The 17,303-nt window shown below is 41.6% G+C and overlaps 1 protein-coding gene across 3 annotated transcripts in view; it reads left to right on the top strand.

The window, feature by feature from the left end:
* PLXNA2 (plexin A2) overlaps nt 1-17,303 on the top strand; it is a 629,839-nt gene that overhangs the window by 548,779 nt on the left and 63,757 nt on the right. For all 3 annotated transcript variants that reach the window (XM_079978812.1, XM_079978811.1, XM_079978813.1), the window contains 3 exons: nt 8,974-9,213; nt 9,850-9,993; nt 12,743-12,977. In XM_079978812.1, coding sequence (XP_079834938.1) covers nt 8,974-9,213; nt 9,850-9,993; nt 12,743-12,977 — 619 coding nt within the window. The remainder of the gene's footprint in view (nt 1-8,973; nt 9,214-9,849; nt 9,994-12,742; nt 12,978-17,303) is intronic.

The raw sequence follows: 17,303 nt of genomic DNA on the forward strand, positions 1-17,303 counted from the left end.
ACAACCTGATCCTGTAGAGTTCAGTAGCAATTATTCTCAAGCAACTGTGCACAGGATTTCAGCCTCAGTTGTCTACATTCAGTGGGAGAATTTCAAGCATATTTTACTCTTATGAACATCACTTCTCTACATGAGAAGAAAAGTATTGTGAAGTGAAATCTAGATGATGCACCATCTTAAACTCTCTTTGGAACACACCTTATTTTAATGTAAGTCATTTGACTATAAGGTAAAATGTAATATAAATACTTAGTAATAATCAGGGAAGCCATTACTAACTTGTCCGTTGATTTCAGCAGGTCTGATCTGAACATGACTCGATTGGATACAACCCATAGCTTCTGCAGATCTTTTTCCAAACACACATAAGCAATTTTTTTTCAAACATACAGTCAACAAAACAATTATTTCCCATGAGCTCCAAAAGTACAAGGGAAACCTTCCAATTACTGTCTCATTTTACATTTACCCTGAAACTAACACTACTTTAAATCTTTAAAGCCATTTAAATAAAAGCATCTCTGTATCAAAAGGTTTCAACTGCCGTTGTTTATCATTTAGATGATTTATTTGTTAAAACTGGATTTTAAAAATAACACTTCAACACTCAGGTGTAAGTAACACTTCTCAGGTGTAAGTAACAAGATTCCAAAGAGTCCACAGACAGTTGATGCATTCACACAGCTTTCTGTTGTAATAAAAGGGATCAATAGGATAGGCTATTAGCTGTGATAACCTTTGACATTTTATTAGGAGGTGGATAATCATATGAAGTCTATTTCATTTGGTGGGGGTTTTTTCCCCATTAGCAACTAGTACTGACTTAACTTGTCCATCGGCCCTTGCAGATTCATGCATCTAAACCCTACAAATTTACAAGTTCAATTTGTGAACATTAATGGTTCAGTCTCACCTGCAGTCTGTCATAGTGGCTATAATGTTTGATTTCACTACGAGGGAGGGAAATTCAGAATGATACTCAGCTGTTAAATTCCCTGAATAGTTTTGAGCAAGTCACAATTGCTCAGCTTTACCTACCTCACAGGGTAGTTGTGAGGTAACTTAAGAGCTCAGTGGGATAGAAATCGAATAAAAAACAACTTTGTACAGTGGAAGGGAATACTGTAATTCACTACCATGAGATTCATATTTGCATGTGGCTACTTTTTCACTGGTTTCACAGAGGCACTAGAAGTTTTGCATAGACAACTACCTGGAAGGCACATGCCTGTGCATAATGACATTTTCCAGGATAAGATCCACTCGCTTGGCCATGCAGTGCCTAAGCTAAATGCTGGATTCTTCTTCATCTGGAATTGTGAGGTCTGTGTGGGCAGTGCAGTGCATCCAGAAAAGAATTGTGCTTGTGCAGAATAGCTCACTCTACATAGTACCTTTTTATAATATCTGAAGAGTATACCCTACATCACCATTGTGGAGTGACCCCCTTGTGCAGTCATATCTTAGGGGACATCAGGTGAACCTACTTTTTTAGGGCAGGGAGTCATTATCACAGAGGGCTCATTCCTACTTTGCGCCACAAAGCCCTGTCATTTGGAGAAACTGCATTAAGCAGAGGACAATGGAGACATATGGGCTGGTGTCATTAGTGAGGCCCCACTATATATCATCCAACACACACACAAAACCCTCAGCAGAAGGGAGAGGTGTGCTAAGTAAACATGCAGAGAGGGTTTGAAAGAGACACAATGGAAGTGGTGTCTCCGCTGAGTCCACCCCTCCTGAGCACCTGCTTTATGAAAAGAGGCTATCCTGAGGGCCATTGTGAAACTATCAGAGCCTCATAAAAACAAGAGATGAAGAGCCTTTTTAAGCACACACATTTACCCTGCCCCAGGTCAGTGTGAAAGATAGCCCATGGGCCTTGCAAATGTAGTTCATGTTTGCAGTTCCCCATAGTTTCTCCTTGCTCTGAGGATGCCCTCTGTGAGTTCAGTAACTAAGGGTCCACACCTAGAGGTCCGCTTTCAGTCATACCTCTAAAATGATAATAATTGTACCACTGCAAGTTATTGTGAGCTCCTTCCCTTTCATAGCATCCAAAGAAGTTGCCGTCCTAGCTCAGTTCCCCCCCCCCACAAGGTACTCTTGAGGTGCTTTTGTTCAAAGCAGGTTTAATTTTTAAACATGGTTTGTGTTACTGTTCCATTGCCAAAAAATGTGCACCTATGAGCCAAGACAAAATGCAGTAAAGATTTCTACAGCTGCTGGTCCAGATGTTTCTCTACATCTTATGAGAAAATTAAGAAATTACATATGCAGCTGTGCATGGTACTTACATAACACAATTGAAGGAAGAAGACCCGCAGAGAAGAAAGTTGTGCAAGAAATTGGTTTATGCACAATGCTGTTGTGAGTACAGCATTCCAACCCAAATGGCCTTCATGCTTCCCAGATGGTACTCTTAGTTATTCTTCGTTGCCACATTGAGATTCTGTGCTTGTGCAGAATACCCGGATATACATGTTTGTAGTGGAGGAGAGGAGCAATTTGCCTCCTGTACCTTACTGACTACGGAACTTTAGGAACTTGAAACCTTAAGTAAATATGACATTCTTTCCTTTCCTTTCCTTTCCTTTCCTTTCCTTTCCTTTCCTTTCCTTTCCTTTCCTTTCCTTTCCTTTCCTTTCCTTTCCTTCTCTCTCTTTTTATTAGCTCTATATGGCCTTTCAAACCATTTGTCCCTCACTTTATAAACCACCATGAATAGTTAAAGCCAATAAATAGGGTTGTAATCCATTTTATCTTTGGGTATAGAATGTAAATTGTGATCTCCCTTGACTCTGTAATTCAGATATTGCAACAGCTGCCAGGGTAATCAGAATTCACAGAAGAAAGGGGCAGAGCTCACTCAGTAGCAGACATGCTTGGCATACACACAGCTCCGTTTCAATCCCTGACATCTCCAGGAGGGACTGGGAAAAACTCGAGCTGGAAGAGCCAATAACAGTGTGAACTTACGGTAGCCAACATGATGCCCTTTGGATGTTGGATTATAGTGCCCATCAGCCCTGACTGTTGGCCGTTCTGGCTGGGGCTGATGGGAATTGGAGTCCCAACAACATCTGAAGAGCCACAGACTACCCCCTGCCTCCCCCCGCCCTGGCATAGACAATTCTGAAGCAGATGAATCAATGGCCAGAGTTAATATAAGGAATGTTCCTGTGTATTTATGTTCAGGTGACATGTTTCCATATCAGGGAACTTTTAAATATATATTCTTCCTTTCCTTCAGTTGATAATGAGCTTTTCCCTGCCCTGCTTCTGTTCTGTGCCAGTGTCTATAGGCCATGTCACTAATGCATTTTTACCATATTTATTTATTTATAAAATTTGTATACCCCCCCCCTTCATCTGAAGACCACAACATAAAAATACAAAATGGCAACAAAAGATCACAAGAGATTTGGGTCATTATGTTTTCATCTAGATTCACCTTTCTCTTAGACTTACTCTAGTACTCAGAGAAATAAAAAAGCACAATCAGTGTTGCCTTGAGTACTGATAAACCTAAACCATTGCTCCCTGCAACCCTACCTGGACTGCAATAGTCTGGCCTCAGTCTGGCCTCAACCATGTTAATTGTTTTTAATCTGGCTTTAAGATTTTGTTCCCTTTGAATCCTTGTGATTTATGACTGTTCAGATTTTTTATTGGGGACTGGTACAACTTGGTGTGAAACTTGGAACAGTGAACACACTTTGGTTTAGATGCACAGCCATTCAATTTTTACAATTAAATACTTGTTTGGGTCCCTCAGATGTTCCCATCTCAAGACTAATATTTGATTCCAGTTGTAGAGTTGCAAAGACTGTGTACAACTGTTTCAGCATTGGCCAGCACCAGAAATTCATTAATGATATGTCAAATCCACACATCTTATACCTCAATGAATTGTGGTGCTGCAGGATGTTTTATGTTTTTGAATATTGTTGTTTTGCAAGGAGCTTAGAACACCATAAAGAAAGCAAATTTACTGATGCCTTTAAGTGACTTTCAGGAGCTGTTCTTCAATAAAACAGCTGAATTTTACTACATGGCAACATGACTTTGTCTGTGTGCATGTTACCGGCAGTACTCAGAGTTCACAGCCGATAAAAAGATCCTCATACAGGATTGGATATTGACTATTGAGGTCATGAGGAAGTCTATGCAAGATGTCACATTGATGAAGGGCATGTAGATACGTATTGGTGGGATACTGTGCTGATGAGCTGTGTGCTTTTATGATGCCTGCCATTTTTCAGGAAGGAAAACCACATAAATCTGTGAAAATGTAGCTTTTGATTACTTACCTTTTAAAACGCACTGCTGAGGCAGTTCCCCACAAATGTCAAGACTTGAAATGGTAAAACTGATGACTGCAGTTGTGCTTACAGTTATTTGCTCTCAAATCCATTAATATAAATGAAATTTAAGTGCACTTAAGTGAGCGCAGTGTTGCTGCTGAGATTCGTACGATTCTAAATGGTAGCTATAGAGCAATACTCTGAAATGGTCTGATGTTTACTGGCAGAGCTTTCTTCTTCCTTCTCATTTGTTCTCATTAGGGATGTTATCAAGGGTCAGAAAAAGTGCTCAATAGGGATACTTCTGAAGCTGAACAGGAAAGTGGAATGGGCATGTTCCTTGGTCCAACTACCTTTCCTTCTCCCCCTGTCTTTCCCCATTGTTGTATAATTTCAGCAAAATGATATACAAATATTTAATTGATTGTTATATATATATATATATATATATATATATATATATATATATATCAATCAGATGGCCTAAACTTCCAGACGCTTACCTAGGGTTCAGTTTCTGTGGAATGAAGAGACTGTGGTGTCTTTATGATATATCGTTTGTTTACACACATATACAACCCAGGCCTATGATGGAGGGGCTTAAAGCACTGACACCCCAAGGGGTTTTTGTTTCTCCTATGGCCACAGCCTTGGATTCCAGTAGAAATCAGAGATGGTTCTGTCTCCAAGCTGCCTAATCTGCAACCTTGCTTGTAGCTTCTACCTTACACACACACACACACACACACACACACACACACACACAACTCTGTCCTTTGTCTTTCTAACTACCAGTGAGTTGAGGGAGACCCATCCATTTGCTGTCTGACACAGAGCCACTTCCTTTGTTACCTTAATGACCCATACTTAGAGGGCCATTACCACACCAGGAAGCTAGCGTGGCTATTCAAGGAATTGAATCTGTTCTGGATTCAGGAATTGGAACGGGGCTCAGGCATACAACCTACCCCTGCCCTGCAATTCATAACACTATTTTTAGATACAATTAAAGGTTAGGAGCTAGGGGGTGACTTGGAATGCTCTTGTCTTTTCAGCATTCCAGCTGCATACAATACATGCAGGTGGGTTCCAAGTATTACTGCCACATGCTTTCTCACTGCTCTGGAGCTCTTCAGGCAGATTGACACGATGGCTTCAGTGGAAGCCAGCATAAGAAAAGGTTTGCATCCCAGACAAAGATGTGGCTGTTGTGGATTCCTCATGGCAAAGCTCTCATTTGTAGACCTGGCTCTGCCATTACTGTTGGATTCTCACTCGCTGGATCATCACCTTGTCGTAGTGAGTGGGTTTGCATGTTCCTATGACTGATCGCCGAAGAATTGATGCTTTTGAATTATGGTGCTGGAGGAGACTCTTGAGAGTCCCATGGACTGCAAGAAGATCAAACATATCCATTCTTAAGGAAATCAGCCCTGAGTGCTCACTGGAAGGACAGATCATGAAGTTGAGGCTCCAATACTTTGGCCACCTCATGAGAAGAGAAGACTCCCTGGAAAAGACCCTGATGTTGGGAAAGATGGAGGGCACAAGGAGAAGGGGACGACAGAGGATGAGATGGTTGGACAGTGTTCTCGAAGCTACCAGCATGAGTTTGACCAAACTGCGGGAGGCAGTGGAAGACAGGAGTGCCTGGCGTGCTCTGGTCCATGGGGTCATGAAGAGTTGGACACGACTAAACGACTAAACAACATGACCCTTATGAGCGAAGCCGTCGGGAATATTATACTCCCAGCAGGGTCACCCAAGGTGGTAAGGTCAAAGGGAAGGAGCCAGACAAAGAATGATCCAAGAAGTCCTCAATGGCAGAACAGGCGAATGATAACAAACAGTATGTTACAATGGCTGTGAAAGTGGATGAAGGCTGCAACAGATAGGAATCTACTGGTTCGTTGTGACTACTCATGCTATCAGAACAGAGCCCTACTGTGAAGACTGTTCATTGGTCAGCATGCACTGATCTACACACATAAAGCAAATTCACACCCCGGCGTCTTCCAAAAACCCATCCCAAACCCCAAAAGTCCTATGGTGATTGGCAAATGGTAACAGGGGCAGGATCAACAAATCTGGAAGCCCCTAGTCAAGAACTGGCACATGGGTGGATAGATTCAGTTGTTCTGACTCAAGGAATGAGGCAGTTGAGCAGCTCGGCAGCTGTATCCATGACTGAGTGGCCCTTTTTAGGATCCACTCTGCTCTTCCCGAAAAGGAGGAAGGAAGGGCTAGAAAAGGTGCCCTAAACATAGTCTGCCTCCCTTTTCCCCTGTCTGGATTAAAACCATGTTTATGTAAGACAATCTTACTCGGCTACGAGTGATCAAGAAAGAAAGAAAGAAAGAAAGAAAGAAAGAAAGAAAGAAAGAAAGAAAGAAAGAAAGAAGACTATTGGATTAGATGAGTCTACAGGTCTGAGGCACATGTGCTTTAATGCACCATTAGTTTAAAAAAAAACACCAAAGATGTAAGCATACCTTGAATCATGCTTAGAAAGGTATAAGCACCTTTCAGTTGCTTATAGACTCCAGGAGTAGTAGCCATGCTCTGCTTCCCAGGGGAAAAAGGGAACTGGACTGCCAACTTTTTACCAGTGGGACATAACCTTCATTTTACCTCAAATCCCTTGTGACCCACTGATTGTTCTATACAGCTGGCCTGGGGAAATTGCTTAGATTTGTCACCAGAACCAGACATTAATTACAAGTTTAGCTGAAAGGCATATGTGGCAGACAATAGCACAGCATGGAAGTAGTGTGTGTATATGGAGCAGGGGGTAGAGGTCTGGTTCAGAACTTACATTCTGCTACTGTTTTCAGTTTCAAGTGCTGTCTGCTGGCCTAATGATTGGCTGAGGACAAAGGGAGAGTATAACATGCAGATCTGAGCTCGTGATACATTTGCTACATTCCATGTTAGAGAACCTAAGGAGAAATATCATTTGCCTTACATCCACCAGTAGCAGGTCTTTCGGTGTTGTGGCCCCTTTAACGTGCAATTCATTACTATTGTGATAAGGCTGCTCCAACAATTGAGGTTACAACCCAAACCTCCTTTTCACCAGGTTAGAAGGGAGTATTGGGCAAATGTGCCCATCAGTCCACCTCTGGTGGCCTCCACCCACACTCCATTGACACAAATGTGGTCTAGCTAGCAAGATTTAGTGAAAAGACCAGAAATGAGGCAGTCAGAGGCTGGGCTGACCTGCCCCAGGGTCCACTGGATCTCAAGCTGGCTCAATGGCAGTGGGCCTGATAAGGGCTGGATTGCTGCACCAGCTCCAGGCTGCCTAGCCTCCTTCTGCCCAGTTGGTACATGTGGCAGGGCTTCTGCTTTAAGAATGCCTGGCAACAGCCAGGTTTTGGCTTCCACCTTTCCTCTTTTTGATTCTACTCCTTTCTTTTACATGCATACTCAGTACTTTTTTATTTACCCAAGACTATACTGAATGAAATTCTTAATGATTTTCCACTGCTCATCTTCTAGTGTTATTTGTTATTTAAACTCTATTATTGGTACTTTTGCTGCAAGTTTTATACTTATCTTTAGTTTTCTATACACTGCTATGATATTATAATGTGAGCAGGTGATGAATAAATAATATTCCAAACAGGTTTGATTCAACGACTCAAGATTTCTTCACATTTCTTTCTGGTATTCTTCTCTAACCATCTGTTAAAATGAACCTGAACCTGAATAGGTGCCCAGTTTTTTATTAACAAATTGTTAGTTTGGTGCAGCTTTTATTGTATGTTCAGTACACTTATCAAAGTTCCTTGGTATTGCCCCAGGCTTCTCTGAATTTTTCTTTATGTAAGAATTAGGGAGGGGGACAATGAGTTTTGGAATCTGGAGTTTTCCCATAAATACCAATAATTTAAAGAATTTTGGTTTATTTTTGTTTTCCTTTTGTTTGTTTCTCTTTCTTGAGGATTAATCAGCATGTGAAATAGAAAAGAGTCCCACACTTTTACAAACCTTCACTGCAGTCAGTGAATTACACAAATTTTAATTTTGAAACTCTTGGGGCAGGGGTTTATAACTTTGTGCAATGAGAACTAAATTGATATAGTTAAATCTTTCTGCATAGTAAAATAGGGAAGAGAGAGATGTGAACCAGATATGTGTTGTGGAAACCACTTTTCTACTCAATGCCTGTGGTTACACATGCTTGTAAAAGTGAAATCTATAGTCAGATTAGTGTGATGTTAAAACATGGAAGAGAGCTTGTGAGCTGTTTCTTGTAGTCTGCAAATACAGAGAGAAAATATCTTCATGAGTCCCTGTATTTATTTTTGTACTTAGGTAGCATATCCCATTATTTCCAGCACACTACAGCTATGCCAAATCTCCCAGTGTCATATATCTCTATTAGTTATCTGTGACTTGCAAGGACGTTTTTAAAAATCTCCTGGTGAACAAATGCAGAAGAGAAAATGCTCCTCTTTCATGTACAGAGTCAGACAAACACACCAAATTGAGTCTTGTCTGTAGACGGTGCAAGTAGCACATGGATTGGAACAAGTTCTGATGTTTTGTTTGTGTCCAACTCCAGTGACATCAATAGAGATACATGAAATATTTGGGCACTTCTCAAAGACAAAAAGATTTTATTCAAAGCATAAAATCCTTGGTTATCTGCTTCCAGGTATGCAAAGTTGTGAATTCAACCACCCTAACTTGCCTGGCTCCCTCCCTCACTCTGGAGTACCGACCTGGTTTGGATGCTGTTGAGCGACCTGATGAGTTTGGATTCATCTTTAACAATGTTCAGTCCTTGCTGATTTACAATGACACCAAGTTTATCTACTACCCAAACCCTACCTTTGAACTTCTGAGTGCCACTGGGGTGCTGGATCAGAAGCCAGGCTCCCCCATAATCTTGAAGGTAAGATGATGAACACAGCCCTGATAAGAGCACAAACCCAAACTCATTGGAACACCACATTTCAAATCTTGCCCTCATTTGACAAATCTCCCTATGTATTTATTGCATTAGGACCACTTAACACTTTACATTTTTAGGTGCACACATTGGATTTTTTAATTGTGCATCTAAAATTGTAATGTCCAACAGAGGTCTCCACTAACGGAAGAGGAAAGCAGACAATATTTGATGATTCCCCCTGCACCACCAAACAACACTTTGATGTTGGCCTCCAATAGATCAAAGACTTCAGCAAGCAGAAGAACTATTTAGTTTGCACAAGGATGCTGTTGGATGCCACCCTGAATTTTGGGAGGTGGAGGAAGGTTCAAGCTTAAATGCAGCAGACACACACTTTCATTATGTACCTTTCCATACTAGGAGTTAGCTCTCATTAAACTGTGCAGTTGATTATAGAAACATATACCATTATCACTAATAGCTATTGGAAAATAATTATACACGGAATTTGTTACAGCATATCCTTAAAAGTACACAGCACACAATATGTCATAATTGTTGATTTTGTGCTGAAAAGCTGATCAAGAAGAAGCCAGGCATTTACTAGGATCTTCATCTCTCGCTTATTTCCCACAGGGTAAAAATCTGTGTCCCCCTGCCACTGGTGGAGCAAAGCTGAATTACACTGTTCTGATTGGAGAGACTCCTTGTGCTGTCACCGTCTCTGAGACCCAGTTGTTGTGTGAACCGCCAAATCTCACAGGGCAACACAAAGTTATGGTGAGGTCCAAGAAGAATACTTTTGTCTACCCATCTTCTGATTTTGATTTTCCCCTCTTAGTGATGATTTGGAAGTAGTATCCCTTTCTGCTCCATCTACTGTTCTGGCTTTTGACATGGAGCTAATATAGGGCGCAATCTCTTGATGTGAATGTCCCAGATTTTTCAGAGATACAGGAAATCCAGATGTATGTCTTTGAATACTCCTATGAATTTTATTGAAGGATGACATGGATATTTTTCTAAATAAATGAATGAATTTGATAACACACTGCAATAAAACATTTTAACTTATACATGTAAATATATAACACCTTGTAGAAGTTATTGCTGCAGGGAATAGACTGTGGAGGAAAGGGATATCAATGACTAATCACCATGATGGCTGTGTTCTATTGCACTGCTGGGGACAGTGTGACTCTGCATACTGGGAATGACCAGTGGGAAGAGTCCTGTTGCACTCTGGTCCTGCCATTATAGCCTTCTGGTTGGCCATTGTGGGAATAGGGTGCTGGACTAGATGGATCTGTTGATTGATCCAGTAGGGTTCTTCCTATGTAGACAGGAGGTTTTTGTTTTTTTTAGCCACACACACATTACACAAGCACACTCTGGATCAGTGTGAATTTTGCATGGTAATATATAGCAGCAATGGATAAATCAGATTTAGCTCTGACCTTCTACCTGATAAGTCTGAAACCCCACAGCTGTTGAAAAATAAAAAGTGCCATTACACTTTTGAGCCTAGCTAGCTTTATTGCAGCAAGAGGTTTTGCAGACAGCAAAACATGTAAGTGGGTGTGTTGGGCTCCCAACACAGTGGGAAGCAAACCCCTCATCTCAGCTCATGCTAGCATAAGCTATAGCTGAAGACAGGATTAGCTTGTCTGTCAGGTTTATTGATGAAAACCATTTATTTAGCTTTATGTTCTAAGGGCACGTCTGCGCCAGATACATCCCATAACAAATAAGGCACAATGACGGCAGACAAATAACCATTTTAAAAATGGTACAAGGACAGTAGTGTGGACACAAACTAATTGTTGTTTGTAATTTTGCTCCACTCAGATGAAAAAGTGATGCATAATTCTATGGGAATTTTTACACACTTGTTTTAGTAACTGGTTTCTTGAAACAAGGTGATAGGATTAGAAGTAGATGTTTTTCTTCCAGCTAGTCTCAACTTTAATAGATATGGTAGCAAAGTGCTAGTGTGTTACCTCATTTTTAAGCTACAGTAATCTTTTCACCTAAAATGAATGAGCCAGGGAGCACAAGGGAAATTACAGTTGTATGATAATGCCCCATTCAAAATACTACCACTGGTGTATAATATAATACAGTTAATGATCAAACAGGCAACCTCTGAAGAGTTTTGGCAGTGCTTGCATGATGCTTTGGTTCCAGATAATTTTCTCAGGTTTACCCACTGAAAAGGATTGAACTGAAATGCAGGGGAAAGGTGTGTTTATTGAATAAGGCAAGCTTCTCTTGGGACTCTTATTTATTGTATTTGGAGGACAAACCAGTAAAGGTGGTATGCTTACATTTCAAATCCCCAAAAGAAGTTGGTCCTTTAATCAAACCTGCCTAACGATCTTTTTTTGCTGGGATCTAGTAAAACCTTATCTGCTTTGTGTCTTATACTCTCTGGTGCCAAGTCATAACAGCTCCCTGTTGAAATAGCACTGTAACATAGCCCATTCCCATTCGTATCTGCGGTTATCAGAGGCCATGGCATGTTCTGCAAAACTTAGTCCATCCTTAACTGTCTATCTGTTTATTCTGCCACAATCCCATGGTTTACCCTAGGCCCCCGCCATTCCATCTCTTTTGTTTTTCCTCTCTTCTTTCCTACTTCCTCTTTAAACTTCTTGGTCAATGAAATTGTCATTCTGTCTCTAATGTCCATGGTTTACAAAAGGAAGCTGAAAGCTTGTGAAATGAAAGTCAAATGGAGCCATCAGATAATCAGAACAAAGCCAGAGATAGTGCTGGGATGACGCATTTATCGCAACTTGAAGCCTTTTCTGTGTTTCAAGTAGGCTGTGCCCTTTCTCTGTGTAGATAGACAAGACCATGCAAGCAGTGTCTGTGATTTGGCAGACCAAACTTTAGACTATGTGCCCTCTGAAGGCATAGTTGGCTCTTTGGGAATTATTCCCAGAGCAGGTCTGACATGGGCAGGGGACCACTGTCAGGTACTAGTCTGTGATGACACACATTTCTAAAGAAAAATCCTGCGAAGATGACTACTGGAGCAAAAATAGAAGTTTCTTTCCGTAGATCAGCTCCTATGCAGATAAGCAGAGAGACACATTTAGAGCCTGTAATAGAAATTCTCAGGGTCTTTCTGGGGGTGGCCCACCCTGTTTTAATGCTCAAGTTGAAATGGGAGGTGCCGTCCTGCCACTGCTTCTGCTGCCTGAACCACCAGCAGAGAAGTTGTGCTGGCATCACCACTGATTTCAAGTAAGATGTTGCATGGTCCATAAGTTCCTATGTGATTTTGGTGAGCTCTCTCCTGAAATTGACACCAATGCAGGCACTGCTTCTCTGCCAGGAGTGGAGGTGGTGGGACAGGCAAGGTCAGCCCTGAGGTCTTCCTCAGAAGCAGGTTGTTGAAGCGGTTTGATGCTTTGCACAACAGTTGGCATGACCTCCTTAGGTATCTTCTCCCTAGACCACTCTACTTGAGAGCACTGCAATAAAGTTTGATGACTATGTCCAATGTCTTTTGCTTGACTAGGTGCATGTAGGTGGCATCATCTTCTCCCCTGGCTCAGTAAATGTGATATCGGACAGCCTCCTGACCTTGCCAGCTATTGTCAGCATTGCAGCAGGAGGCAGCCTTCTTCTCATCATCGTCATTATTGTCCTCATTGCCTACAAGCGCAAATCTCGTGAAAACGACCTAACCCTCAAGAGGCTACAGATGCAGATGGACAACCTAGAATCTCGGGTGGCCCTTGAATGCAAAGAAGGTCAGTAGTACTACCCCAGGTATTCTCCTCCACTAATCTGGTAATGTCTAATGACACATGAGAAAAGGTCTACTTAAGCAAGGGCTTGTGCATGTTTCTTTCACAAAAAGTATATTCGCAGCACTGCCTAGCATAATGTGACAGAGGCATCAGAGGGATCCAGAGAAGTTCCTTATCAGTGAAAATGAGTTTCCCTTGTTGCACTGACAGTGGCATAATTTGTGAATGAAGGAAAGTGCATCATGGAGATCAGTTCCAGAAGACTATTGAAAGCTGTATATTCTTGATCTAGATACCTTCTCCTCAGGTTATTGATAATATGTGAAGTCCATTAACAAATGACTAAGGCATCTGTTTCATGGTCTCAAACTGATGGTATCAACTTGCCTGGCCAGCAGCAGCTTGAGCCTGTCTTGGCTGGACAGAAAACCAGGAAACCAGGTAGAACATAGGAACCAAGAACTGAGACATGTTACCACAAGCCAATAATCACCAGCCTATGGCAAAACTACCGTAACTGGGTTCCATTTGCTAATCTTAATTGTCCTTACTGAGCAATGAAGGGGAAAACAATTTCCCAGGTAACCTGGTTCAGAATGATTTCTGGCTTTGTATGTACAGAGTCTTAAAACTTGCTTTATTAATACATGTCATGGGGTCAAATAACTGAAATCCAAAAATGGCTCAGTTGATGCACCAGCTGTGGCTGTGGATGGGCATTCTTTGCCACAGAGGACACCTGGGAGTCCATGGACAAATATGGTTCCAAGTGAACCCCTAAACTGTGTATCTGTTCTTTCAGAGGGAGTGCAGTCCCATCTAGAACAGCCAGACTCCCCAGTCCTCAGACCTGGGAACAACTTACCCACAATGCTCCTTCTTAGCACGTTCCATCTTCAGTATACTCTTCCTTATCCATTCCACCAGTACATCCAGGTGCTAGTTCAGCTTATGCATGGCTTCTTCTGACTCATATTTAATAGAAAAGTAGAGATGAGTTTCATAGTGCCCCATATATCCTCCCAATGACTTCATATAGATGTTAAATAGCATTGGGGGAAAGCAGTGCACAATATGTGGTCTATCAATGCTAGTCTCTGGTAGTGGCCATGCAGATAAGAGCAGAACCACTGTAAATGGTGCCTCTGGCTCCCTACCCCCAGAGATGGTCCATGACGATACCATGGATTGATGGTATCAAAAGCTACTGAGATCCAATACTAGCAGTAGGGTTGCACTCCCCTACCTGTCCCTTGAAGGAGGTCATCTGTTACAACCACCAGGATGATTCTGTGCCAAACCCAGACCTGAACCCAGACTAGAATGGGTCCAGATAATTTGCTTCCTCCATAAGTGCCTGCAGCTGAACTGCCAGTCAGCACCCCACAAACTTGTATGAACAAGCCAGGATGGGCAAGGGTCAAAAGGGCAAGCAGTCGGATGGACAACCAGAAGCATCTTATCCATATCCTCAGGTCTCAATCACTGGAACTGATCCCACAGAATTGGATGAAACCATGCACAGTATGGCTTACTGGACACAATATTAGCAGTTTTTGTCAATGACATATGTAGCTGATAATGGGAAATAAGTTAAAGTCTGACACTTGCAGCAACTCTCCATTCCTACCTATGTGTGCACAGTAGGTAGGAGTGGAGAGTCGCTGCAAGTGTCAAACTTTAACTTATTTCCCATTATCAGCTATATACGTCATTGACAAAAAGCCATGGACATTAATTTTATATTATCTTTTGTCCCCTTGGTAAGAGTTATTGCCATAGCATACTTCCTGCCTTGGTGTTACTGACTCCCAAGGCTAATTTAACCTTTCTCTTGTGTAAACTGTATAACTCTTTGAGGAAAGGGTATCATTTTGCCAATACACATGACATTCAAGCTTCAATTGAAGGGACACAAATGCAGCAAAGCACCAGTGTCTGAAATGGCCAGGGCTGAGAAAAAACCTGTCCCCATAATTCCACAGTGCTAAAAATTCCACCAGCCCACAACATAACTTTGTTTAAATTGAGCTTTCTTGGAACAAGGACTGCTCAACTGATGAACACACAGAGAGAGACAAGACCACAAGGAAACACATAGCAATGTACTCATAATCTTATCAATCCACTATGTGTTAAGATTAGACAGACTCAGACAAAATAATCATTCACCTTTTCCTACCCTTGCACTATATACAGACTTTACTCCAAAGTAAGTGTCTGAGGATCATAATCATGGCTGTAACAACATTGTTATAGAAGATGATAGACTGCCATAATCACACATTAGGTCTGCATTCTCCGCACACTTACCTTGGCTCAAAGTCCACTGAACACTGTGGGGGCTTATTTCCAAAAACATTCATCAAATCAGGATGGAAGAACCCTGCAGACACTAGGATGAGCCATTTCACACAAAACTTTGTCATTTTCATATATACACACATATTTCTTGGCACATCTGTTTTGCCTAACATAACTTTTCCCTGTTGACTGAATACATCTCCAGTACTGAACAGTACCAAGTCTTGTTTCCGTGGTAACTGCCTCCTGCTTACCCTGTTGCCTTTGATCTGGTGTGAATTTAACAGGGCCTAAGCTCACGTACAGCTGTCAAATAAACATTTGGTCAATCTCTCTTAAACACACCCACTCATAAAATGCCCTCTTTTGCAGACGGAGAGGCTCAGAGCTCTCCCGTGAAGTCTGTATGCGAGGGAAGACAGTAACGAGTGTATTGGATGCAGAGACATCCATTGCCTGACTAACGTGTGGAGAACAGGATTAGCCCTTGATCCTATTTAAGCAACATGTACAGAGTTTGTTGGTGGCAGGTCATTAGGCCTTGCTGTCTGCTGACCCTTTCCTGAAGGCATTTTATGTGAATGTTAGGAAAGCCAGAAACCTTGCAATGATCCAAGTGTTACATGAAGTGAGTTAGAACCAGGCAGAAAAATAATTTACAGCCCTCGGTGACTGACAGAGTTAGTGAGTGAATTCACACATTTTTACACTTCAGAACACTGAATAGGAGCGCAGGCCACCCAGTGGAGGGGGAAAGGCCAAAGTCTGGAAGTAGATGTGGAGTTTCTTGCCTGTATTTTGCACAATAAAAAAAATAAATCATTTCCTATCTAGTATTTCTGCTTCACCCCAAAGCAAACATTGAGATTTTTTAAAAGAAGACGAAGAAGAAGACAACTTTCTCACTTTTGACTGCTTTTTAAATACTGTTTAAATATTTTTCATTGGGAAATAGAGATGAACACATTCCATGTTGTAATGTTCTGAATGGCAAGAGAGATGGGTCCGCTTCTCAAACCAATACAGCCAGGATAGCTCAGTTAGAGTGTGGTGCTGATAACGCCAAAGTTGCAGGTTCAATCTCTGTATGGGACTGCTGCCTATTCCTGCATTGCATGAGATTGGAATAGATGATCCCAGGGTCCCTTCCAACTCTAAAATTTTATGATTCTTTGATTCTATTATAGGCTCCACGATGCATCAGGGAATCCATAGTGGTGCCATCTTGGGATTTGTAGTCCTTTTAAGGGACTCTGAAATTACATTTGGAAAGTTGGGGAGGTTGCTTTGCGGACAGGGCAGGGGGCCTTCTATGATCTGGTTATTGGTCTCAGCCAGAAAAAGATTTGAACACTTTTGGGCGTACTAAAAGCCCATTTATCCTTTGAAGTGAGCTTTTGAGAGCCCAGGAGTTCATTTCTGAGCCATGGTTGTGAACAGTTCAAAGGCAAACCAGTGAGTGCCATCACTTCCCTGTTCTTCTGCCACCCTGTCTTGGGCAAAGCAAGCGAGACATTGGTGGAAGGTGCTTTGGGGGGGAACCAAACTTTTTTCAAACATTCACTGTAGAGACTTTTTAAAAAAATAGTTTGAGCCATTACAAGTGTTCATTATGACTCTTTCAGGTGAGCAGCAGATTCATGTGTGCATGAAGAGACTTATTGTGGTTACTCAGCAGGGTACATATAACTCTGGGAATGTAGCACTCAAAGGTGACTGTTTGAAATGTGCAATTTGTTGGTTTGGGATGTTTTCTTTTTCAAATGAAACACATTTCAAAGCTAAAAGGACAAAGAAGCAGAACACTCTTGTTAGACTGAAGTCTAATTAAGAATCAAGACATTTATTTTCAGACAGTGCTGTTGCAGATCAAAAACTAAATCTTCTCAGCAGTAGTCATGGGTGAGCAATAGAACGATTTTTACAGAGTTGCCATATAAATGTCAGTCCCATAAAAGGAAGCACCAGTAAATTTTCTCAGATAAGTCGATAGGGTTGAAATCCTATACCCACTTACCTGGG

Source organism: Podarcis cretensis (assembly GCF_951804945.1).
Source record: "Podarcis cretensis genome assembly, chromosome: 6".
NCBI lineage: Eukaryota > Metazoa > Chordata > Lepidosauria > Squamata > Lacertidae > Podarcis > Podarcis cretensis.